This window comes from Rousettus aegyptiacus, unplaced genomic scaffold, assembly GCF_014176215.1.
Source record: "Rousettus aegyptiacus isolate mRouAeg1 unplaced genomic scaffold, mRouAeg1.p scaffold_m13_p_8, whole genome shotgun sequence".
Classification (NCBI taxonomy): Eukaryota; Metazoa; Chordata; class Mammalia; order Chiroptera; family Pteropodidae; genus Rousettus; species Rousettus aegyptiacus.
Window position 1 is genome coordinate 55,171,828 of NW_023416311.1, and position 27,318 is coordinate 55,199,145.

At 39.3% G+C, this 27,318-nt stretch overlaps 1 protein-coding gene across 5 annotated transcripts in view; it reads left to right on the forward strand.

Moving 5' to 3' along the window:
• Positions 1-12,563: 12,563 nt before the first annotated feature.
• The window catches only part of MCTP1 (multiple C2 and transmembrane domain containing 1), a 432,111-nt gene continuing 417,356 nt past the window's right edge, over positions 12,564-27,318 (forward strand). For all 5 annotated transcript variants that reach the window (XM_036226011.1, XM_036226013.1, XM_036226012.1 and 2 more), the window contains exon 1: positions 12,564-13,295. In XM_036226011.1, the coding sequence (XP_036081904.1) occupies positions 12,579-13,295 (717 nt within the window). In that variant the 5' untranslated portion in view covers positions 12,564-12,578. The remainder of the gene's footprint in view (positions 13,296-27,318) is intronic.

Sequence of the window (27,318 nt, forward strand, 5' to 3'; positions counted from 1 at the left end):
ATCCTGAGGTGAGTAAGACAGTGTCTATCATTTATTTTCCAAACAAAGTTACTTTTGATGCCTTTCTAGTTTCACTAAAAACCCAGGCTAGTGAAATTATCTGTAACTATACATACTTCACATTCAGCAAATGTTTCCTAAGTGCTTTTTATGTTCCAGGCACTAGCTAGGTACTTTCACATGCATTAACTCATCTAATTTTCACAATAATCTGAGTTGGGCATTGCCACTCCCATTTTAACAATGGGGAAACTGCAGTCCAGATAGGTCAAAACAGCAGTCCCCAGGGACCAGTGCTCTTATGAGAACTGAATGCCTAATGAACTGAGATGGAGCTGAGGCAGTGATGCTAGGGCTGGGGAGCAGCTGCCAATACAGATGAAGCTTTGCTTTCTCACCTGCCACTCACCTCCTGCTGTGTGGCCCAATTCCTAACAGGCCACAGACTGGTACTGGTCCACGGCCTAGGAATTGGGGTCACCTGGGTTAAGTGATGCAACTAGCAAATGGGATTGTTGACTCCATAACAAAAAGCTCTGTCCTGTTTCACTAGTTGCTAGAATTCTAGTAGTTAGTACATAGCTACTAGTATCTCAGTAAATATGGGGTTGGTAAATTATTGAGAGTAAGTAAGGGATAAAGCTGAATTCCAACACAGGTCTTCTAATGACGAGCTACCTAATGCCCACTCCATTATGTCCTGTATCAATATATAGTTGATATTACTATTGATTGTATCCTATATTAAATTCATTTCATTTATCTTTTCCAATATTATAGGTTAGAAAATAAATATGATGTCTTAAAAAAATTTGTACTATTGAAATTGTTGACCATCTATACTCATTTATCCATGTATAGCTGATTCTCTGTTCACTAATTTTTGCTAATTTTTAATTGGGTTGTTGGTATTTTAGTATTGATTAGTGGATTCTTTTTGAATGTTAAAAAGGTTTGTCTTTCGCCTCTCATGTGTTTTTCATACATGAGCATTTTTGTGAAGTGGAGAAGTTTAATCTTCATTGATCAGGCTTATCAATCTTCCCCCATCCCTAGTGGTTTCTGGATTTCCTATTATAATGAGAAAGACCTTCCTAATTCAAAGATTTTAAAAACATTATTCATATTTTCTCCTGTAGTTTTTATTATTATTTTTGTCAATGATTCATCCATTCATCAAATATTTATTGTACAACTGTTGTGTGTCAGACATCATACATTAGTGAACAAAACAGACAAAAGTCTGCATTTATAGAATGATGTTAGATACACTCAGATATTCTGTTAATCTACTCAATTTGATTTGCTATGATATTAATTATTTTAGAATTGAATTAATAGTTGAGCTAGATGAAATCTACTTTGACAAAAGGAATGAGGTAGGAATCCATCTGTTCTGTTTTTCATCATAAGATTCACTGCTTATCTCTACTAAATATTTTATTTTTTACTATTTGTTTTCCAGTATCACCCTTATAAAAAATTAAGTACCTGTAGGTACTTTGGTTTATTTTTACACTTTATTCTGAACATTGATTGGTTGTGTCTGTTCCTAAATCAGTGTTATAATTTTAAAATTAAGGGAGCTTTATAATAAATTTTAATTTCTGAAGGGACTCATTTTCCCCTCTTTAACTCTTATAACATGTTTAATCTTCCAGACGAAATTCTTGCCATTGTGATTTGGATCATATTGACCTTATGGATTCATTGAAGTAGAAATGATTGCTATTCAATAGTGAATCGCCTTGGGACCCAGGTGTTTTAAATTTATTCAACTCTTCTTTTCATGTCCCACAATAGAATTTTGAAGCTTTCCTCATGCAGCTCCTGGGGTTACTTTATTTTGTTCACTTGGTTTTTATTTTTTGGTTATTTTTTTTCCAACAATATTATTTTTTTCTATTTTATCTTCTAATTTATTTTTATAAAAAGAAAAACTTAATGTTTTAGATTAATTTTGTAACTTACTTTTTACATTATATTTGTGTTTTTTTCCTTCAGTTTTTCAAGTATACAATCATATAATTTGTAAATGATGAAAAATTTGCCTCATTCTTTCCAATATTTGCACATTATTTCGTTTTCTTTTTGAAATGCATTGGCTCACTTTTGCGGGACTGTTGAGCAGCTGTGCCTTACTTGGAACTCTTGCCTTGTTCTTGACTTATACAGGATTGCCGCCTCTTTCATTGCTTTTTCGTGAAGTACATTGTTGACTTTGGGGTTTATGCATACATTATGTCACATTAAGGCATTATCTATCTCTTTTACTAAGATTTTTAAATTAGGAAAGGATTTTGAATTTTGTTATATGTCTTCTAAGTATTATTTGATCTCATTTGACTAATGAATAGGGCATACGATTTTAATAAATTCCCTAATATCAAACTATTATTCCACTGTGGAGATGAATCTAAACATGTTGTGGTTTATTAGTTTTTAAATGGACTATTGATTTCTATTTGTGAATTTGTTTATAAATGTAAATATGCTATCATAAGGTAAATATCAATTTACAACTTATTCTTTTTGATTTAGCAATATTTTGGTGATCTTTCTTATATGAACCTATTGATCTATCCTTTTGTTTGCTGCACAGAATTTCATAGCATCATGGATAAATCGCAGCTTATATAATCATTCCCGTATTGAAAGGCATTCATATAGATTTTTGGGGGGCTATTTCTAACCATTATTGCTATTTATAACAATGCTTTAATACATCTCCTTGTACATATCTCCATGTGCAGAGATTTGGGGTGGCAGTAGGAAGATGCCTACAGTAGAATGCTAGAGTCATGTATTATATTCATTTAAATATAAATGAATATTACCAAATTGACCTCTTAAATGGCTGTAACAATTCACACTGCCATTGGTAATGACCATGATATCCATTTCTCACACCCATACCAAAGCTTACACTCAGACAATTTATATTTACTAATCTCTATAATAAAAAATTTAATAACTGTATCTTAGTGGGGTTTAAATTTTCATTTTTCCATTTTCTTGGGGATATTTCTCTTTTGTGAATTTTCTGTTTATATCTGTTGCTTATTTTTCTATTGTTTGTCTTTTTCTTATCAATTTGATGAGTTCTTTATAATTTTTGCATTTTAATCTCTGCCTCTTATATATTTTGCAAATATTTCCCTTCATTTTGTTTTCTGCCTTTACTTTGTTCACGATGTCCTTTGTTATAAATTGTACATGTTATGGAGCCTTCTGGAAAACTCTATACTTTTGAGAGACTGAGAGCGGAAAAAGCACATGACATCTTAGAATTATTGGGAAAACAGCTTTGGTTTAAAAGGATCTCAATCTCTGGTCCACATTCTGAGAGCCACAGCTCTAAACCTTGCCATCTCTTTGAAAATAATTAAATTTATTAAATTTACATCAAAGTTTTCTTATTTGAATATGGCTTCTATTTCCTGCTGTAACCATGACTGGTAAACACAGTCTGTTTACATACTAGAGGACAATGCAAGGGAATGGGAAGAAAGCTGGGGAAACAGGGGTAGGGGGAGAGAGAGGGAGAGAGGGAGAGAAGAAGAGAGGGAGAGAGGGAGAGAAGGAGGGAGACAGGGAGGGAGAGAGGGAGAGGGAGAGGGATCCTTGGGGCGTTTTCTTTTTTGGCCTCGCTCCTCTCGCTTCCTCGCTCTCGCGCTCCTCTCTCTCTCTCTCGAGATTAAAGAGCAAGAGCTCCAGCTATTTTGAATACACAGCTGTTGCAACCAGTTTAGGTTGTAGTTACATTAACAAAAGCTAGTTGGCAGTGTATAGCTGGGAGGAAGAAGCCCAGCTTTTCAGAGCTTATCTCATTCCTAGTGTTGCAGTATTGAGTTGAGAGAGCCAGTGGGCCTATGTGGCCTCGCAGCAGAGGCTTAGCATGTGCAGTTGGGTTCAGGCTGGATAAGGGAAATGGCTCATAGATGTCAAGGACCCCACAAGTGGGAGCCAAGGAGAGGATGAATCATTTGGGAGTGTCTCTGGGCTCAGATTAGAGCTGGAGAGACCGGATCATGTGAGCGCAGATTTGCTTGTGCAGGTAGGCACACCAGGTCACAAGGGACATCTCCCTCAGAGTAGAAAACGCAGATGACACTGCCTTCAGAGCCCAACTGTTTCCTGCTTTCATGAAAATGTAAAGGTCATATTCTATTCCCGTTTATCCAGAGACCTACTTAGGAATAATAACAAGGGAGGTGGAGGCTACCTGAGACAAACATGTTGTCCCAAGAAGACTACAGGCATTTTCTAAAGGGACTGTCGAAATGATTCAATCTTGATGATAAAATTGGGTTGGATATTTTGTTATTTTTCTCCACTAATCCCTGGATGAGTGGTATTACTTTTATGGAAAACCAAATTAGTGCAAAAAACACAAAGGAGCTATATTTTTCTACACATCAGCACAAAAGTTAGCAGGATTTATTTTTGATCCCAATATGGTTGCTATTTGCAATGTGAAACTGTTCCTCCAGGTCCCTATATCCAATCTCATTAATGTTCAGGGGTTCTATTTAAAGATGATAGCCACCCATAAATGATGAGCGCCATTTTGTTTGTTTATGGCAGCAATTTTTCTGCCTTAACTTAGTTTCTTAACCCAGAGTTCCAGGGCACTGCTGTCCAACCTGAGCCAAGGCTGTGCAATGCCAGACCTGATGTCTTTGTATTTGTCTGATGTATCCTGACAGACATAAACTATCCTTGATCTTGGAGTAGTTAGATTGTGGTTAGATCCAGTCTACTGAATTGTAGAATTGAATGCAAAATAAATCTACAAACACTGGGTGTGGTGGGGAGAAAGGAAGAAGGAAGACTCAAACCTAAGTTCTCCGAAAAGATACCTGTAATTACCTCACTGGTCCCACCTTTGTCTTTATATAAGGCCTGGGCCATACACCCTCATATCTTGGTTTCTTAGGTGTTCTCTCAAAGGGGGAAAAGAATACCTGTACTATATACATAATTACATGGCCAAATTTAGAGGTTTAAATATGGATGATGGCAGGAGTCCAGATTAAGAATCTGGGAGGTGGACTAATAGGCTACAAATTGGGGTCTGAGAAACCTATTTTAGCCAATATTGTTTCACTGAAGGTAGTTTTCTTCATAAAAGACATTGTCCTTTATTTTGCTAAGATGTTTATATACATTTAACTACATCATCTTTCCTTTCATTTTTCTATTTACCCTATGGGATTCTGAAAGAAGTTCATCTTAGAATAAAACTCTTCAAGAGTTACTTCTAACTAATTCTTGCTCACGTATTTTCTAGGCAGATGTTTTTAAACAGGGCTTGCCAGAAAAGTAGCTACATTTTCAGGCACTGGTTTGTAATCAATAATGTATATTTCTTAAATAACCATTCTAGCTCCTTCAGAAAAAAAAAATGTACAAATTAGGGGATTGGATTTGAAATAAACCAAAAACTGATTGCAACCTGGAAAACGTCATGTTAGGAAAAAATAGGGGAGTAGTATGATTCTAATTAGCAAAATGGCCAGATTCAAAATAACACAGAAAGGGGAAAGGTCTGCCCTGTTTGGCCAGTCTCTTTGTGCTCTTACTATTAATTAATTGCTATTGCTCTGTCTTAGTTCTATTACTTTGTAACACCAAGCCAGTTCCTCTATGTCTATCACTGTGAATGAGGCAGTCTGGGGAGATATATCCCTTCTTCTGTGATCCACAATGAGAATGTGTCAAGTAAGATGCTTTGAGCTCTAGGAAACTTGTAGTAAGCAGAATTCTAAAGATGTCCCTCCCAAGATTTCTGTTCCCTCATAATTCAATCAAAAGCTAGTATAGGTACAGGTGTGGAGGTACTTTGTAGATATAATTACATTTTCTAATTAATTGACTTTAATATAGGGACATTACCTTGAATTATCCAGGTGGGCCCCATGTGATCATATGAGTGATTAAAAGTAGAAGAAGACAGAAGAGTCAGTAAGACAGCCGAGGCAGAGGAGGAGGTCTGAGAGATTTTAAGTGTGAGGACTTGATTTGCCATTGTTGGCTTTGAAGATGTGGAAGAGGGCCACGAGCCAAGAAATGCAAGCAGGCTCTAGAAGCTAGGTATGACTCCCTGCCTCCCATTCCTGTAGATGACCAGCAAGGAAGCAGGAATTTCAGTCCCACAAGGGCACAGAACTTAATTTGGCTAACGATCTGAATGAGCTTGAAGCAGATTCTGCTCCAGAGCCTCCAGAAAGGATCTCAGCCTTGCCAATGTTTTGATTTCTGTCTTGTGAGACCTGAAATAGACGAACCAATTAGGCCAGGCTATGCCCAGACTTTTGACCACAGATGATGGGAAATAATAAATGTGTGTTGTTGTAAGCAGTTAAATGTATGACAATTTGTTATGACAGCAATAGAAAAAATCAATATAAAAGCCAGCTAAAACTGGCTAAAAACCTAGCTAAGTCGATTTTCTAATTAATGGTTAATAGATAGATAACTACATGATAGTGGGGACAGAGTTAAGGAAGGCCTCTGGTTGATTCTGTAGCACAATGACATCAAGAACTGAGGTTGTTTCCATCTCTCTCTTCTGCCAACCCTGGTGTTCACTTCTTCCTCAGACTTATAAGGAGATGGCTGCAGCAGTTCCAGGCATTGTACCAAACACCAAAACATGCAGATTGAGGAAAGAGGTCATTTGTGTCACTTCTGTATGAGTGAAGAAGTCTTTCACGTGACTACTGTGTCAGAGTCTGCTTATTGTCTCCCAATATCCACCTTCCCCTTCTTCCTCAATAACAAGACCCAGATTTTTAGCTGGATACATGACTGCCCAGAATAAAGAGTTTATGGCTAGGCATGGCCATGTACCTGGGTTCTAATCCCTGGGATACAGAAAGAGTTGGGAAGTAACTTTAAAGGAAGAGGGCATACTGAGCTTATTCTTTCCTCCTGTTTGCTGACTGGCTAGAAGGTGGCTGTAATGGCTTATGCTTCACTGATGAACTTGGAGCATGCAGTGACTTTGGGAATGGTAGACATGTGTGATGGAGCAACAAGATAGAAAAAAATGTCCTACCAGGTCTTGGTGATTACCTTTAGAATTCTTGAACATGTTCAAGGTTTACGTGTTAATCGCGGTTCAATCCAGTCCCAAGTAATGTAACCTTGTCTCCAGGGTTGATTATAGGTCTGATAAAAGGGATAGAATGACTATGATCAGTTGGGACTAATATTTTAGGGTATACTGAATGCTGAGGGGGCCACCTATTGTCTGTTCTGGGGGAGTCAGTGGACTATATCAAGGAAGTAAGTCATAGATGAATAGGCTGGTTGTCACAGGGTCTTACTTTCAGGGGATAGATAATAGGTTCTGCGATAAATTTTGTCTTTATAGTCCCCCTAAAAGAATTGTGTGACCCAAAAGAATCTTGCTGGAGAATAGTACTTTTATTCTCATAGACTAGTCAAACTAGAAATCAAAATGTCCATTATAATGTGTTTTAACTTGGGTTCTCCCAGAAGCTTATTTAGTGATAGGATTCAAGGCAAGCAGTTCATTTGTGAGGTGCAGGGACCAGCCTGAGGAGAAGGGGTCATGTGAGACAGGAAGGAAAGAAAGCTGAGAAAGGACATGTTATCAAACCAACCAGCACTGAGGGCACTGGAATTGGGAAAAATATTGAATCTCTGCCTCTGTGTTATTACAGCAGACCCCCTCTCAGGGCATGAGGGAGCTAGAAATATATACCCACGGACTGCAGAACTCATTGATTGAGTGCTGTTCCAGGCACTTGGGGTGGGGGTTGTGGTTCAGGTAGAGAGATCACATACCTGCACTGAAGTGCTGAGACCTGAAAATAAAGTTAGGGCTGGAACAGCTTCTGCGATATGGTACATATTCAAGGGGAATCATTTACATGCCCATCTCGTAGTACCTGCCTTTGTATCTGCCACTGAAAGTGAGAGATCAGACCAGGAATGAGGAGATGAATTAATTCCCACATTGGAGAACCATTTCAGAAACTTACATAATTTTTAAGTTAAAAAGGACCTGAGAGAGGAACTAGCTATTTTTTCATGTTGCTAATGAAAATCTGAGGCTCCAAGGGCTGCCTATGGTTACAGAGCACTTAGGTGCAACAACACAGGCAAACACCCATGTTTTCTGACCTTGTGCAGATCAGAATTGGCATGAGGGCTGGGCAGGGAGAAGCTTCTCCTTCCTCCAAATTACCAATTAATGCCTCCTCTTCTTTTACGTGGACAAGTGATTTAAAAATTTTTAATGTGACTACATCTTCAAGCCCCCCTTTCTCTAATGCAAGCCTCACAGACATTTCAGAGCACTTCTTGGTCTGGAATTCTAGAACATTTTTAGCACTCTGGTTAAGGAGAATATAGGAAGTGGCTCAAGTTAAATAGAACAAACAGAAATAGCTCCTCTGAAGATACTTAGACATTAAACTGCATTTGAGAACGGTTGAAAAAAATTTCAAGGAAGAAAAAGACAAAAACTAGTTTATCCCTGAACAGTTTTTAATCTTGGTGTTGACGGTACATCAGGAGCCATCTCAACATGTGGAAATGATGACTGAGCTCCTAGTTTTGTAAGGTCCAAAATGCTTCTCTCCACACAGGCAGGGTCTTCCTATGTGAGCTGGAACAAGTCCGTCCGGTAGATTGTCTTGTTTTCGGTTATGGAGTGATGACAGTGTCTCTCCTTTGGATAGGCTTAACCCATCAAAAATGCTGCCCACATTTGACTTTTAATTGGATCTCAGTGAGGTGGATCAGGCCAATAGATGTTATCATCCCCATTTCAGAGACTGAGAGAGGAGCTGAGGGCCTGAAGGCATCTGGCTCAGTGCTGGGAGCTGGGACAGTAGCCAGGGCTCCACTGGCAGGAGGGCTCCTTAAGTGCCATTTAGCTGGCACTTTAACTCAGTCCCAGAAACGCTGTTTTGTGTTTGCAGTTATGTCCTTGGTCTCATGAAGTGTAAGTCGTGGTTCTGTCTAAGACAGTCTTGCTGCTCATCTAAGCCAAGGTCACAGATCAGGACATCTTTTGACGCCTCTTTCAATTATTTTATTCTGTTTATTTATGCATATGTTTTAAAATTAAAGTAGCTGTGTCACTTGGAATGCTGTAGACCTGGGAGCTACCAATTACACAAGGAGCGACCTTATGAGATCACTTAATATGCCTCAGACTTGGTTCTTTCATCTATACAATGAGGTCGTTATAAGAATTACATATGTTAAATGATGCAAACCATTTATCACAGTGCCTGAGTACCCCACATCGTAACTAAGGCTAGTCCTGTCAGTTCTATCTTCAAAATATCATGTATCTAGAATTTAACCACTTTCATCCCTTCTCACCTATCACCTCAGTCAAAGCCACCATTGTTCCTTACATATTGTGGTAATATTCTCCTATCTAAACTGTTCTCACCCATTCCCTTTTTCTACTTTATTGCCAACATAGAGGCTTATATGTTGAATCTTGAAAAATACAAGTTGGATTATGAACTTAAAACCCCCTAGAGGCTTCCCATCCCACCCAATTCCTGTCCTTTGTTGGCTACAGAGTCCTAAGGGATCTGGCCCTTAGCCATCTCTGCAATATCTTCTCTTCTCATTCCTTCTTCCTCTCTGTTCTAGTTACTTTGTATTTCTTGCCTTTCCTCAAGCTTAGTAAGTTTCTGCTTTGGCCTCTTTGCATTTAACGTTCCCTCCTCTTGGAAAAAGTTTCCTTTAAATTCACTACTTGGTTTCCTCCACTTCCTTCGGTTTCTGCTAAGATATTACATTATCCAGCAACTCCCCAACTTACTATGTTTCAGTATGCGATGCATATATTAATTTCATAATCATTCAAATGATAGATGGTCTGTCAATATTTAAGATGGATAGTAAATCGTAATAAAAAGAATAGCTAACATTTATCGAAGCCTTGCTAAGTGCTATGAATTTTGCTTTCCTTTGCAGGTGGTAATCTACCCTCGTAGTGTATTTCGTCACCTGCAATAGACCTTAGCTCAGATGATGCATCCAACAAAAAATCCTTTATTGTCAGGCCAGAAGTGATTCTGTATTCCCTCAGTGATCAGGTTGTACCATTCACTTTCCCCTTGAGTTGTAGAGTTTTTATAAGTATCTTCTCTTAAATATAAGACATTTGACCATATCTAGTACAACTTTATATAATGCACAACTTGTAGACACCCTCTCATTTTATAATCCACTTTAGATATTTAGGAAAAGTTACAGATGCTCTTTCAATTTGTGCAAATGAATTCACATTGATGGATAGGTGTTATCTTGGATCATAGATTTCAGAACCTGAAATCTGAGTTAGTAAGTTCAACACAAAATTAGATAAAGAGAAAAATGAAAATATTAAGGTACAAAAGCCAATGAAGCGCATCATTTTGAGACGTAAATAAAGGTTGAATTGTGTAGAGTTATCCCCATCGGCCCATACCATATAAATATGACAATCCTGACATATTTACAAAGTTCTAGAAGAAGTAATGGTCATTTCTTCTTAATTCTCTATAGTAATCCTATATTTCTTATCTTCTCTGTACTTCTGTTTACCATGTCCTAGAAAAACTAGTAATAAAATGTTTCCTATGCTAAGAGAACACTTCTTAGTATTGTAGTTTTTTTTTGGGGGGGGATTGAGGTGGGGAGGTGGTTATTAGAGTAGCCCTATATTGAGGTAATTTTTTTGTGTGTGTGGTCATGGTACTTTCAGCTTGTCTCCTATGGAAAAGCTTCAGGCACTGAGCTAAGTTCTCAGAGAGACTCTCCCTGTACACATCATGTAAAAACAAACAAAAAAACCAAAAACCCAAAATAACAACAACAAACCAACTCCCCCAAACCCTTCCTTTTGGGTTGCCAGAGTTCATAAATAAAAATACCAAATACCTAGTTAAATTTGAATTTCAGATAGACAACAGAGTATTTTAGTGTGTCTCATGCAATATTTGATGTACATATACTAAAAAAAAAAATACTCATTGTTTATTTGAAATGCAAATTTAGTTGGATATCCTGCAATTTATCTGGCAGCCCTACCTCCGTAGCCACTCTCTTATGGTAACGTTTTATTGTCTTCATGGATTTTCAGTGTCAGAAATTGTATTTATTGTCTGACTCTCCCCTATCTCCTTTGTTCACAGCTGCATCCCAGAACCTATCACAGTGCCTGGTACATAGTAGGTGCTCAATAAATATTTAAGTATTTGCTATAAAGGTTAGATAAATTAGATTATTAACAATTGGGGGGGCATACTGCTAACTAGACAAGACTGGAATCAGCGTCGTGCCAAAGCACGGGGAACTCTTGCACGTTTTCCATATTTAGGGGTGCAGAAGGCGGTGGAGGAGAGAAGGGACACTGCTTTCCAAGCAGCTCTATTAGAATCAGAAGACCTTGGATCTGTAGATTTCAAAAGAAGTCAAGTCTGAATGAGCACAAGCCCTCCTATGTGCCTTGCAATTATGCAAATGAAATAACCAAAGGAAAATACACTAGAGTGAAAAGAAAAAAGATTCTCTGCATTTGGAGTGGGGTCGGTACATGCGCATCCTCCACATCTTCGACCTTCTTAAACTCCCTGAAACTTTAGGGCTGGCCTTATTGCCAGACTCCAGAAACCTCTAGACCCTGATCGTAAGAGAAACTACCAGTACACATACAAATAAAGAGCGAGGAGGCGTGTACGGGGATGAAGTCAAGACAGAAGAAATCAAACTCTCGTCTTGGACCCTGGGCGCTCAACAGAGCGGGGGTGGCGGTGTTCAGCTCCAGAACTCAATCGGATTCATTTCCGTGTGGACACTCGGCTCTACAGGACCCAGCGTAGGCACATAATCTACACTCTTAGTTCAGTTCATTGGACCTAGACGGTCGCTGGCGGACACGCTGGCGGGCCAAGAGCGAGCTGTGTGGGAAACTGGCCGGATCCTAGGGAACGGACTGGCTCTGGTTCCTACCCAGCTCTGCCCGGCTCTCCCTTGCCCGGCCTCCCACCCGGGAGCTGGAGGCTGGTCCTGGGGCGCTCCCACGGGGCTGCTGGTCGCGGGTGTCTTCAGCCTGGTCCTCTCTGTTGTGTGAGTCGCGCGCGCTCAGTTTGGAGGCAGCAACGCCGGCCGCTGACAGGTGCCGCCTGTAGGGCGCGGGTGCGGTCCCCTGCGCAGCTGGACGCGCACGCCTGGGTGCCCGTGGCTCCAAGCTCGGAACCAGCGAGGAGAGGGAGGCAGGGCGCGGCCTGGGGGACTACGGTGGACCGCAGCCGCGGAGCGCGGAGCCAGAAACTTTGCAGACGCGGCGGCCGGGATTCGGTGACAGCGCCAACCCACCCCGGCAGGTGAAGGAGGAAGAGGCGGCGCCGGAGTCCTGCGGCCAGAGAGCCGGGGCTGCGGTGTCTCTCCCCCGCCCTGGCCTGAAGCCGCTGGGGACTCCCGGCTTCTGCTGCTGCGCCCGCCGCCGCCGCCGTGGGGCTCCAGGAGGAGGCGCAGCCAGAGAGGGCGGTGGAGAAGGAGGAGGAGGGAAGAGGAGGAGCAGGGGGTGGAGGATGGAGCCCCGGGCTGCCTCGGCGGGCTCGCCCGAGCCTGCGGCACCGTCCTCCTCTTTTCAGGCCCGGCTCTGGAAGAACTTGCAGTTGGGGGTGGGCAAGGGTAAGGGCGGTGGCGGGCGCGCGGGGGTCCCGGAGCGCCGCACTGCGGACACCCCGTCGCCGTCCCCGCCACCCCCGGGGGGCAGACGGGACGCACTGGCGGGCGTAGGTGGCGCGGGCAGCAGGTGGAGCGGCTTCAAGAAACGGAAGCAAGTGCTGGACCGCGTCTTCTCCTCCTCCCAGCCCAACCTGTGCTGCTCCTCGCCGGAGCCTCTGGAGCCTGGGGGCCCCGGCAGAGCCGAGCAGGGGTCAACGCTGCGCCGCCGGATCCGCGAGCATCTGCTCCCCGCTGGAAAGGGGCCGGCAGCGGCCCCGGGAGCAGGCGGAGTGACGCCTCCTGGCGGACGCTCCCCAGACTCAGCTCCCTCTTCGTCCTCTGCCTCATCCTCCTTGTCTTCCTCGCCCCAGCCACCCCCGAGGGGGGACCGCGCCAAAGATGAGGGTGCACGGCGTCGGGGCCCTGCAGCGCACTTGTGCCATCAGAAGAGTTCTTCCCTACCCGGCACTGCCTGCCTGGAGCAGCTGCTGGAGCCGCCGCCGCCTCCCGCAGAGCCAGCTCGGAGCCCTGCGGAGCCACGGAGCGCTGAGAAGGGCGAGGAGCAGGGCAGCAGCCGGGTGAGTGACTGGTGCGCGCGGCTGGAGACTAGGTGCGTGGGACCACGCCTCCAGCTTCGGGTGACCACGATCCCAGAGTTACAAGAGTACGCAAGTGCTATTAAGTAAATCAAACAATGGGAAGAAAACATCCCTCTCCTGCTGAGTAAAGACAGCATACTGTCTTGCACCCTGACTTTACTTTTAACAGAAATAACACCTACTGGCAGAAGCCGTTTGGGTAGCTTTATGAGTTGCCAATGAAAGTGGAAATGTTAATGGTAGCCAAATAGGAGAAAAATAAAGTTAGACATAAAGTGGGTACTTTTTGGAGGTCTCCTAGGACTCTCCAGCTATGTCACACCTTGTCAAAAGAAAAAGAAAACCAACAACTTAAAAAAAGAGTTCAACCATGCATAACAGATAGTGTAGAAGGACCAGCTTTTGAATCAAATGGTTTGCAGGAATAGAAATGCAGGGAGGTGTCTTAAAGGCAAACCTGAAATCATGTCTTGGGGAAACCCTTAAAGCAGAAGTCTGTTTATTTTCCCTCACTGTCGTCTTAAAACTTCCTACTGCAGGTGGATTGCTGCCCAACGAGTGGGCAGCCTGAGTGTCTCATCTGAATTAGTCAGATGTGTTCCTATAGCTTTTTCTAAGATTTAATAGTCATCTGAAGCAGTTGTTTCAACTGTGCTGCTTTATACATATATTGACCCTTTGGTCAGGTGAGTTTGTTCAGGCAGGAGTCAAATAAAAATGTACCTATAGGATCCATAAGGCTGTCCACTGAATGGCTGCTTTCACTCCCTGGGTTTTGTAGAGGCAAGACTCTCTTTTCGTTAATACTTATCAAATGGTGTTAATGCTAGCAAATATTTTGAAAGTTCCATTCTGCCAGGGACCTAAGGAACTCTTTTTAGTTTAGGAACTCTTTCTTAGTTTATTTAAACTCTCATTACTTTGAATTATTTTGGATTAATGACATACACATTAAAACTCAAATTAGCTTAAAAGTTGAGTGACAAAAAGCATAATGTCATGTTTCAAAGGGTGTAATATGGGGAGAGATATGTCTTCAATTGAAAATATTTATTGTTTATTAGCTAATTTAATAGAATAGTTGCAGAAAATAAAGCAGAATACAAATGTTTTATTATTTAATAAACACAATTGCTTTCAGTGACCCGATGTTACTGATGTTCGAGAAAAAGGTTTTAGTTATTCTCAGAAGAGTAGGTAGAGATATTGTTGACAAAAGGCCTAAATAAACTTACCTTTCTTTTCATCTTGAAAGATGTTTCTGGTTCCAAAACTAAGGTACAAAGTCATTTTAAAAGGATGTTTTAAATGCAATATAGAGGAATACTATGCATTTAAAAAGTATTTATTTTTGAGTGTGTACATATCCTAATGTATAAGAATTTTAGAGTTGGGACACTGTTCACATTTATTTTTATGAACTTTTGAGATCAGGAAGAACAAATGAACAAGACAAATGAAACACAAACTCAGACACAGACAATAGCTTAGTGGATACCAGAGGTAATGGGAGCAGGGAAGGTAGATAAGGGTAAAGGGGATTTGACTTTGGGTGGTGAACACGCAATGCAATATACAGATGATGTGTTATAGAATTATACACTTGAAACCCATATAATTTTATTAATGTTATACCAATAAGTTTTATAAAAAAGAGAAAAACAGCAACAACAACAAATAATTGAATTATTTTGGAATATAGTATCATATTACTGCAAATATTAGCCTACTAAATTATTTTGCAGTTTACTGGAGCAAGATATTTTCAAAGCAAAAGCAGAGAATTCTGAATTGATCTTTAGGTACATTTTTACCAAAAAGTTTTCAGATACCATCCGTTTTTTTTAAATGCTGCTTTGTAAATATGAATTTTGTATTCAAAAGACCCAAACTTATTTTGGAGAAGATACTAAATAACATTATTGTGCGTCTTCACCATATGCTGAGTACTTTGTTGCCCTACCTGATTTAATCCTCATAGCAGTCCTACATGATAGAAGTTCTTATTGCCATCTTTATGGATTATGAAATCAGCCCTCAAACAAATTAAATAACTTTTCCATGGCCACATGGCTAATAAATGACAGAGAGAGGTTTTATACTCAAATCATTCTCCAGAATCTTTTCCATTACTACAGTTGCCTTTGACAACTTTTAGAACTTGTTATTTTTCTGAGTTGACTTCAGTCCTATTGATTAATACTTGCAAATTTACATACATTCTGGAGTTTTTTCTTCCATCCCTAGAATCAGTTCTGTGATGGATTAGTTACATTAATTTTTTTCTTTGTTTTCTGATGCATTGTTGCATATCAGTTATATTATATTTACAAATGACATACCATCTTTAGTTCTAAAGCTTTTCATTATAAAGAGTCAGCATTTCAGAGAAGACATAGGAGGAATAAAAAAGTGAAAATATTATTCAAAGAATAGGTGAAAGGTAGGGTGTAGGCAGAACATTAAGTTCTGAGGGGCTCGTCCAGTGCCTGACACAGTCTCAGGAAGAACACCATTGGTGGTTCCTAAATTCTCCTACTCATGGAGCCTTCTTCCCTGGGGAGAGGACAGTTTTCTCTATTGTGAGTCACAAGTCCAGCTGTCAGCAGCACCCTCTCACCAATGCACAGGAGAGGGTTCCTCAGTCCTCTAAAGACTTCCCTGCCCAACTCAAAGGAACCCACTCACCTCTCTGAATGGGGAAGGGGAAGAAATGGGGTTGGAATCTGGAACTGAAAGAGAACTCGCTAAGATGTTGAGGCTCAGCTCTCCTGTGTCTTTCTAAGCTTCCTACATATCTCAAGAGAGCTTTCCCAGCATCTCGTTTCTGAAGGTGCTTGGGCTTGGGGAGGAAGTGTGTTGCACATGCAGATTTCAGTTTTATTCACAGTTCACAAGAACAGATGGGAACACATCAAAGAACAGACAGTAAAAGCATTAAATATGTCTTTAGTTTGCCTGGTTAAAAAGAACTTTCTTTCAAGGAAGAAAAGAAAATTCATTGCAAAAACAAAGCAAATGGTTCAATTTTTCTCATTCTTTGCTTGATTCTGGCATTAGCCATATTCTGCAACACACTCCCCACCCCTCGTACCCCCAGCCCAGCATGAGGCCCCAACAACATATGTGCACATACTCTGACATTGGGTAGAGATGTTAAACGAAAGCCAAAAACCAGTTTGGGTTGCTGGCGAAAAAGATTTGGAAGTTACTGATGTATAATGATTAACACTGAACAGACTACCTCCCATGCCCTGCTAGCCCTCTTGCTATTATGTTGTCTTCAGCCAAATTTACCTTTGAAACGTATTGTTACACATTTGAAAATGCTTCGCACATTAAATAACGTGCATTATTTAGATTATTCTGCTTAAAAAAAAATAAAAAGCTCCTTTCTTTCCACTGATGCTAATTCACGTGTCAGGCCATATTGTCACACCAGATGCATTTCATTTTCTGCAGCACAGTTGGGAAAGATGCTTTCTCAATTTGTGTGCATATCAAAAACATGCCAATTTTATGCATTCTGTCTTGATGAGTTACTAAAATTATACTTTGCTAGAATCAGAAAGTTAGTATTTTAAGATTAAGAGTGAGGAATGAATATGTTGCGTTTTTTTAGGTTGTAACAAAAAGCTTGTAGTGTTTACGAATGTTAAACTTTTATTGTTCTTTCAAATTCATTTTGTTAAAATTGTCTTTACTATTACTTCAAAGAACATAATATTGGGGAAGGCACAAATTAAAAGAATATAATTCCTAATGTAAATGACTAAAACCACTAAAAAAAATATAATCACAAAAAGAGGCCTCTAAAAGTGACATTAGTAGCCTTTCAAAGTAAGGGGGTGGGGAGTGTGAATGATTTGATCTTAGGACATTTTGGAACAGAGTATGAAGTAAAGTTTGATGTGCAATAACATTCTTAAAAAATCCCAGGACCATCAGTTTATTCCAGAAAAAGAAAGTAAACAGAGTGAAAGGTTTACTTTGAAGTCGAATTATTTCCCTAAAACCTTTAGTTACTCTCCGGTTTATCTGGCAGATTTGAGTAGAGCTATGACTCTTGCATAAATAGAAGTGTTATAATGTAGATGTTACATGAGATTGGCTTGAAACATAGTTCAGTAAACACTAGCAATTGCTGTGTTGTTATTATTATTGAACAGTATAGTAAGGCTTTGCCACTGCCACCATTACAAATAAATGGGTGGTTGGAAAATAGGGTAACAGGAGCTTTGCTGGTCCTTTTCATTTAATTCAAGGTTGAAAAAAAAAAAACATATTACTTTTGGCAAGTGTGTGCACATTGTCATGGAAAAGTGATTGGATGCTCAAAGGGATAAAATGGGATTAATGGATTGATTTATAACGAAAATAGGACAATATTTCCCCCTTTTTGCCCCATTATTTAGAAATAAGGGATGATTTCACAAAATTAGATGCTGTGATATATTTTTGGTACCTCAAAGAAACGTGTAGGTGGTTTCTTTGCTCAAGAATTATCAAACGTTTTCCAACTCTAGACTGACAAATAGTAAATAGTATGTCTAGATAACATTGTGAAAATTGACAAAATCTTAAGATTTAGAAGTTAGGGTTATCTATTTTTTAGTTGTTAATTCATAGTTCTTTACAGTATTATAGCAGACATCTGATTTAGATAAACAAACATTAATTTTTTGAAATTTGAAATTTTTTACCTTTATTTGGAAAACTTAACAAAAATTATGTGTTTCTCTGCCTCAAAAAGCCAAGCATGCTAACTAAATAAAACCTTTTCTTGATAACTGAGGCTCATTTTTTGAATACTGGCTTTTTGGGGCTTTCTTTAATGTGAATGAAATGTATATTATCCTAGAACTTGCTTTAGATGAACTTGCTTGCTTTCATAAAATAACTCTGTAAAGCATACGTATTCATGACAAGTTTATTTTGCTATAAAGTTAATTATTGAAAGGTGTCAGGCACCCTTTCTCCAGTCATTTTTTTTTTTTTTTTTTACTTGCCAAATAATCTATGCAGTCTTTGTTTGTGAATTTTGATTTGTGGGTACCAGTAAAAATATCACCTATTCTCCCTGCCCCACCGCATGATTAACTTTATGTGCCATTTTTTTCTTTGCTTTTTATAAATTGCTTTTTATAAATCAAGTGTGTAAAGTGATTACTATCCCTCAACAATTCAAGGTTTTATGCAAACATATTTTCTCCTCTAGTTCATGCCAATTTCTTATCAGAAATTTTTTTTCCAGCAGACTTTCAGGCCATGATTTCCCTGACTCCAAATATTTGTATTTAACATTAGTCTGAATGTAAGCAATGCAACAAACTGTACCTGCAATATAATGAGATTTAAAAGCCCTGCATACCTGCTTTCCTGAGAGAACAATTTTCTTGTGAAGTCTCTTTCGAGATATTTTATACCAGCCCATTGCCCATTTTCTTGGGTCCTAGTCAATCTGGAAAATTATACTACATGGTGGGCGAATGGACCTCTAGGTATTTCAGAATCAATGGCTCCTTCTAAACTCATGCATTCTCTTCAAAGAGGCCCCTTCAGTGTTAGCAGTCTCACCATATTTGCTTAAGCCTGAGCCACCTACACCAGCACTGCTAGCATAGGATTTGGCAAGCCTCAGTACAATCGACCTATTTAATTGGCATTGTAAACTGGTTCAGGGAAGACCACTCAATAAACGGTTGCTGAATGAACGGTGGGATGAATGGATGGGCTAGAGCTGTTCAGAGATGAGTTTTCTGGCAAAGTTTCAAAATCACTTTACGGTTGTGCAATGCTGTTAATGCTTCTTGTTTCTGGGTCCTTTTAAGCCTGGCAGATGTATTTGACATTCCCCTCTTCTCCCAGCTGATGACTTGGCTTTTCTCAGCTTGTTCTTTAATGCCGGTTCATGTCTGTGGGCGTGAACAGGAGACATGATGCCTACCAAATGGCTGCCATATTGCCCTCCTGTGGAGGATGAGGAGTGTTTCTTTTTAAGAGCTCAAGAGCTCTCTGGCTCAGGGATGCGTTTCTTAGGGCTGGTCTCTGACTCTAGGTGTTCATTTTTGCAGCCAAGTCTCCTTGTCTGGCCTCTGACATTGCACCTCCACATCTAAATTCCAGATACCTATTGTCATAGTCTTACTTATGGTTTCTGAGTCTTAAACACTGCTTGAATCTTAGCTCGAGATACTTTCTTGCCTGCCTCACTGCCACTTTTCCTCAGACCCATTTCCTTGCAATAGATTAAAATCCCAATCTTGATCAAGAATCCTGGTCTCACTAGCCTGGTCCATTGCTGTCTCTTGAGTGCCAAGGGTGTGAACTAACACACACACACACACACATACTCTCTCTCTCTCTCTCTGTCTATGTCTATGTCTCTCTGCTTGCAAGACAATTTTTCTAACTTACCATTAAGCATCTGAAGGTGTGCTGACCCCATAAAGCAGCCACTAGCCACATGTAACTATCGAGCACTAAAAATTGTGCCATAAGGGTAAAATGCACACTGGATTTCAAAGCCTTAGTGCACACACACAGAGACACACACAAAAGAAAGTAAAATATCTCATGACTATTTTTTTATATTGTTTGGATGTTGAAATAATATCTTAGATATAATAGATTCAATAAAATATGTTATTAAAGTTAATTTCATTTGTTTCTTTTCATTAAAAAATATGGCTACTAGAAAATTTTAAATAATGTATGTGGCTCACAATTTTATTAGACAGACCGATTTAGAGCAGGTGTTCAAACTTCATTGTAAAGTGATAGATTTGGCAGCAATCTGAGGGTGTTTCCACCTCTGCCTTGTTTCGAAGTGTGTTTAGGATTTGGATACAGGGGGTGGGGGAAAAATACGGACATAGGTACAGAGGTGAATAAGTGCTCTGTGTATTCAGGGAATGGGGAGTCAGTAGTGGGACAGGCTTAGGATGTGGGAAGGGGAGATAGTGGGAAATAAAGGTGCAGATGAAGGCGTGCTGAACTGAAGGGTGTTTCTAGGATAGCCATAGGGACCTGCAGAGGCATTTGAGCAGTAGCGAAAGGGTCAAGAGAGCCTTAGAAGGGTCAGGTTGGCAGCATATGCATGGCCACAACAGTCCCACTGAGAGCTTGAAGTTGGGCAGTGACCTGACCTTGGGGTTGAAAAGATGGAAATATTTGAAAGACAAAGATGTGCCTGAATCTTTAGGGAAATAGAAAGTGGAAGGAATTAAAGTACATTTTCCCTTTTATTTATGTCTTGATTTTTCTGCGTTCTGGTCAGAAATGTTTTTATTGAAGAGTGTTTTTTGGGGGGAGGGAGAGAGAAGGTTGAGTTTTAAACTTACATTATGCAGAATGGTTGAGGGTGCCAGGCTCCCGAGTGCCAGATTGTCACCTATTTATTATAAAAGCTCGTATTCTTTATAGTTATTTTGGGTTCTTTAGGCATTGAAAGTAATGAGTGTTAATGGAGCAAAAGAAAGGGCAAAATATGTTTGTGCATTAAAAAAATCAGGTAAAACAAGAAAACCTCCTACATATCCCTATAACATAGACTCTCATGTTGCCCGATGTTAGAGTGGCTATGTATTTGGAGAAATAGTTATAATGAAAGGGTTTGGAATCCATGGGCTCTGTTGAAAGAGTCCACGGATTTTATTCTTCAGGCATTGTATTTCAAATGTGTTAAATACGCATTCTTTTTCTGATGGAATGATCAGTTTTTTTTGAAAATTGCAAATATTCTCTCAAAATAGAAACTGTATTCTCGCTATGCCCTTAAGCCATATTTGACTCCTGTTCTTTTATTGAAATGTAAAATAGTTTCGATAAAAGAAAAATTCAGCCTTTGTATAGTTGCCTTTGAATAGGATTTTCACCACACCATACTAGAAGTCTGAGTGTTTTCCAAAATATCTTTTGAGTTTGGAATAGATTTCAGACAAATTTCATGTCTCTACAGAGCTGTTGCCAAACCTCATCCTCCTTAGAGCTCAGAACACCGCGAATTGGCTTGGCCCACCTGACTCATGGCTGAGAGCAGACATGGCCGCACCTTCCCCTTCTTTTTTTATGTCCCTCTATTTTTAAAAGAAAGCTGATGGTGAGGGACAGGGCTGAGGTCCAGCTGAGACTTGGACCTCACCTGATTCTTTCTGGCCTTATATATATGACAATTCAACTCAACTCAACAGTGTCAAGTTAAAAACAAACAAACAAACAAAAAAACATTTACTTAACCATTTCGGTCATCACCCCTGAGTCCCTCTCTTTTCCTTTTGGGCTCCCAGGCTGCGTCCATTTACTCTAACCCAAGCAGGTGCTTTTGTGACTTCCTAGCCTGGTCTGTGGAGATCAGCTGAGTGAGACTTAGGGGAACAGGCAGAGAGGGGAGGGATACCTGCATTTTGCAGTTTGCCAGGTCCCATGCCCTCTGCCTCTTTTCAGAGAAGATGGAGCTTTGTAAAGTGTTCTTATAGCTATTTCCCTCTACCTGACATTTTCATTTTCTCTGAAATGCCAGAATATGAGGAAGAAATAAATGGAACTTACCATGAGATGATCTTGATGTACCTTGAATGATCAACCACAGTTTACTTAACTCTGTGGCAGGGCGATCTGTAACATACCAGGTGGTATGTTATTTGGGTCTTGGCTCATCATTTTCTGCCTTTTTGCTACCTGCTTTTTAGCCATTTCACTTTTCTTTTTGGGAACATGGGTGGGGAAAATAAAAAACGAAGGTCAGGAATTTCTTTTATTAGAGGTTTCATATTTTTTTCACATTGAATTTTATATAATTGGCTTCTATGACATTTTGACATTTTGTGTTGCCTTGGCATATGCTGTACACACACACACACACACACACACACACACACACACACACACACTAATCAGCTTAGCCAAAGAGAAAACCAAAAAACAATTAGAAGACAGCTGTTGTGGTTTACAATGGGGTGTATTCCACAAAGGGAGTGAATAATCTTGCTTTAAATTTAAACTAATGTATAAGGAATGTCTTTCTTCGGTAGAATAACCATTCTTCTGTAAGTATTCATTTTATTTACAGCCACCATGGAAGAGAGGTCATTGAATTATTCCCTTAACCTTTTGAAACCTAGATGTCACAATAACTAATATCTATCATTAGTATTTTGAAGCCTGGCCTGGTTTTACCATCACAGAGTGATTCTTGCAGATGAAAAATGGGGAGGCATTTTGGTAAGCTTCTTTATTGATATAGCTCACATTTTAATTAGAGAAAAGGTGATACCTTTAGGATAATAAAGATATATTCTCATAGTCACAGAAAGCTCAGAAAAAAAGTGGGAAAATAACCAAATTAGGAACAAATAGATCTGGGATAACAGAGCCTTTGTATTGGCTGTTAAACAATGTGCCATTTTCTGTTAATGTTGTTAATGATTCTTAATGGCTCTTTTTGAAAAAATTTCCTTACACTGTTTTATTACATTATTTATCCTCTTAATTATATCTGGATTGTATCCTAGTGGTGTATTTATAAGTGCCCATTTCATATTTTATTTATTTTTTTATGGTGATATTGGTTAACGAAATCCAATAAGTTTCAGCTGTACACTTTAACAGTAAGGCCTATATATAGTTACACTGTGTGTTCACCTCCCATAGTTAGATTCTTTCTGTCACCACATGTTTGACCCACTTTATCCTGTCTACCTTCCCCCTCCCCCCACCCCCTACCCTCTGATAACCACTGGTCTATTGTCCATGTCCATGAGTCTCTGTTTGTCTTGTTCATTTGTCGCTTTTAGGTTTATATCCCACATATTTTAAAATCTACTTTTTTTTTTCCTTTCTAGGAACATAAGTCTAATGTGAGTTTCAAGCAGCTACACAAATTTTGTTTGTATTTGATGCCAGAAATTGATTGTATGAACTAGTTTTGCATAAGTATCCATGAACTTCTTCATAGTGGTATCTATTGTGGTAGGGCTTGACCTTTACTACCCTGCCTTTGAAAAGATTTTTTTCAAATTACACTACACATTCTATCTTCCAAAGTTGTGTTATATGAGCTAGGACACACTAATTGTGATCCTTCCAGCCCACCTAGAGCTGTGTTCTCTTTGCTCAATTGTATCCTCTCATCTCCTACTTGAGGCCAGCCAGCACGTGGGGCTTTACCTTGATGCCATTTTAAAATGGCATCTTATAACTAGCATTAACAGTAGCTACACATACAGAACATTTATTACATATTGATGTATGTATTAACTCAGTTTTTTACTATACTTTCTGAATCAGGTTTATTACCTTTTGCATTTTCTAGATGAATAAACTGAAATACAGGAGATTAAGTGACTTATCCAAAGTGACATGTCAGTATAATTTGGACCCAGGTCATTTGGCCCTTACACACTAAAAAGGAAGGCTGTCTGAAGTAGGTGGTGCCTGTGAAGCCCAGTTTAGGAAGCTAGAACTCCAGATGGAAATTTGGAATGAAGTTTGAAAGCCTTACCTTCCTCCCCATCTCAGTAATGATATTATAGTTCTTCTTTGGCTGTTCCATTTCCTTCTCATCTTTCTTTTTTTTTTGAAGGTTATCTCATATACAAGTAAAGTTAATAAAAACAGGATAGTGTCAGATATAATCCTGGTTCTACCACTTCTTACTAGGGGTCAGCTCTCTAAGCTCTCTTTGATTGCTAGATAAAAATATAGTTAGCAACATTTAAATGTCAGTCCTACTTAAAAAAAATTTTTAATTACCGAGTATTCCACTAAATAATCATCAGTATTTCTGTTACTGATATTGTTATTAGGAACATGTTATAAGTTACAGGATCCTATAATTATGTGTTTTCTATATTCTACAGCCTTGTTTCATTTCTGCCAATACTATTTTCTTGTTCCATGAAAGACATGGCATTAGGGAAAAGAAACAAAATAAATCTATTGGTTAAGTATTCTTTATACACATCTCCCATAAACATTATAGATTATGTACATTATCTCACTTAAACCTCATAGCAGTTTTGACAGAGAGGTATTGTTTGTTGTATTTTTTGTCTGGGTACTTCTTAGGAAGACTAAGTAACTTGTCTGTAGTCCTGGTTCCCTTCATAGTAAGTGGCAGAACTTGGGTAACAGACATCTGCTTTCTTCCTGGGCCATAATTTCTATGGTACCCACTGCTCCATCAGTTAGCAAGGCCACCACATCAGTGCACTGGTACCAGGTACGTGACTGATACTCAAAACAGTGGTTTGCGGTTGAGTCTGGCATTTCTTCAATATCAGCCTTGCTAATGGGTCTGAGTGTCACCATTGTACTTCTAGAGACAGCTGGAGAAATATGCCATTATTAGTTGGAGAAGGTATCCAGAAAGATATAGGGAATGGGAGTGGGTGAATTTGTTTATTTGGGAGTTCAGTTCTGAGAGCTTATATGTGAATACTTCTTAAGATCATTCTTCTTGTCAGTTCTATACATAGACCTTGACTTCCAATCATGTTAAATCTATATGAAAAATAAAGCTGTACATTCTGCAATTAGTCTAGCTGTTAAGATCTCTGGACAGGAAAACAAATTGTTTTCTGAGCATTTAGTTGTTTGCGAATATACCCCTTTAACATGGAAAATGCAAATATAAGATAACATCTTCTGAATTTGGTACAACTTCTAAAGCACCTTGGTAATAATACTAAGAGCACTAAATTCTTAGTCTTGTGACAGCCACTGTCTTAAGTGCTTCCTAGTCATTACTTCATTTAATCTTTGAGACAACTTTAAAGGAGCAAGAATTCTTTGCCTCATTTAATGCATAAATCAATGGAGGCTTGGAAAGGGCGAGGGAATTCCTCAGGGTCACACAGCCAGTAAATGGCAGAGCTAGGGTTTTGCACCAAGTGGCTGGCTCTGAAACTCATGAGTCTAACTGCCATGTTACCTGGCTTTCCTCTATACTGAGGAGCTGCTACGTCTGCTCATGAGTACTCCCATACAGCTCTTTCACAGATGGCTTGGAATGGGGAGAAGATTTGGTTAAAATATTTTATATAATGAAACAGCCCCAGATATATATGTATACCTAGAAGATCTCCTTGTATTACAATACCAATGATTCCTTTCTCTTTCCCTTCCTCACGTATTTATTAAATATTTACCCTGGGGTAGACATGGTATCTTATTGATATCTTGATAAAAAAGACTAATTTCTGATCTGGTAGAAGAAACTTCTATTAAAGGTTTAAAAATACACAAATCACTATTAGTTACAAGTGTAATAACTGATTCAGAGGAGTACAGAGAACTATAGGAATGAATTGTAAGAGATGCCAACCTAATCTTGAAGAAAGGGGAGGGATAGGGAAGGCATTCCCAAAGAAGTGAAATTTAGAGTGAAATAAAAGAAGGAATAGGAGTGGACCATATTTGGGGGAAGGAGAGGAAGTAAGGGATGTGACAGATAGTTCTGAGCAGAGGAAACCACAGCAGAAGGCACTTAGAGAAGAATTGCCTGGGCAGCTGGAATTTTAATAAGAGGGCAAATGATGGGGGATGGGTCTGGAATGGTTTGGCAGAGAACAGGTTATACACACCTTGTGGGCTGTGGGGAGATTTTAGACTTCTGAAGCAGTCTTGAGAGCTCAGATGCTTGACCATTTTCAGGAAAGTTCATGACTCTGGGAATAGCTTTTCTTTGCTATGTGTGGAACCACTTTTCATTCATCGAGTTGTTTTGTAAAGAGATAGAGAAGTACGCGGGGGCTACCATTCTCTTCTAAGATAATGGTATTTTTAAAATGTAAGAATTAGCAATATCTTCTGAATAAAAATATCTTTCCCTCTGGAAAAACATGCCATTTCATTCTTCCTATTGCTTTTTTTACTGAACATTGTTGGAAGGTAAATGGAGGCAGGAAAGGCAGTCTAATCTCCCATTGTCAGGACTCAAGGGAAAGATTGTCACAGCATATTTCAGAGCCTAGGTGGAGATGAAATGAGATAAAGCTCAATGATCTAAATGTTACAGCTGTAAATTATGGAAAACGTAATTTTCATGAGTTTCCAATTTCGTTCCTGAAGTTAGGTTAGGGGGGGGGAAAAAAAACCTTTGGAAAGGGACTCTGTAAGGTGGAGTACATTTAAAAGTCTATATTATTTGTTGACATAATCATTAACAAAGAAAATAACATTTCATAAAAACTCAATGAATAAGCCATGCCCAAGTCTTTGAGTATCAAGAACTTATATATTCTCTATCTGCTATAGTGGAAAAATATGATGTGGTCTCTCTCTTCTTTTTTTAAAATTTATGTAGCATTTCGTGGGAGTCATAACCAAGTAAATGATATACTAGTCAAAGAGCAAAGAAATTTAACATTTATTCTCATTCTGTTTGGGGATCATAGACCCTTTTCAGAAACTACTGAAAGTTGTGGCATCCTCCTCATAAAGAAACACAAATATATGCAAAACCAATATTGTTCATTCACCTTCAATAAAGTAAATCCATGACTTCCAACTCGTGGACTCGAGAACCCTTGAAAAATGATAGTTCTCATGAAATAGGATGACCTCATCTTAGTACTAGAAAAAATAAAATCTTGAGCCTCTGAGTTTATAGCTGTGATCTTATGTATTTTTTTATCTAAGAACCTTGCAGAGTACATGGTCACGTCGGGAAAGAGCTATAGACTAGCCTCTTAGAAAGAAGTACAGATGAGCCCAGAAATAAAAAATAGTTGTGGCCTGCAATGTTTACTGAGGAGACCAGCATACAGTTGGAACCCTAATTTGTTTTCTGTTAATATTGGACTCTATTTCCTGGGAGTTGATTTCTGTTCCCTTCTTATTAGTTCTTATATATAGACTCTTCTTTGGGACTGACCCACTGAGGAGTAAGATTCTGTACTAGAGAACTGTACTGATGTACTGTTAAGTAAATACAACCAAGGGGATTCTTGTTCTCAGGAGATAAATACATAGGGTTAGGTACCTTACTGTAACAGCTGTT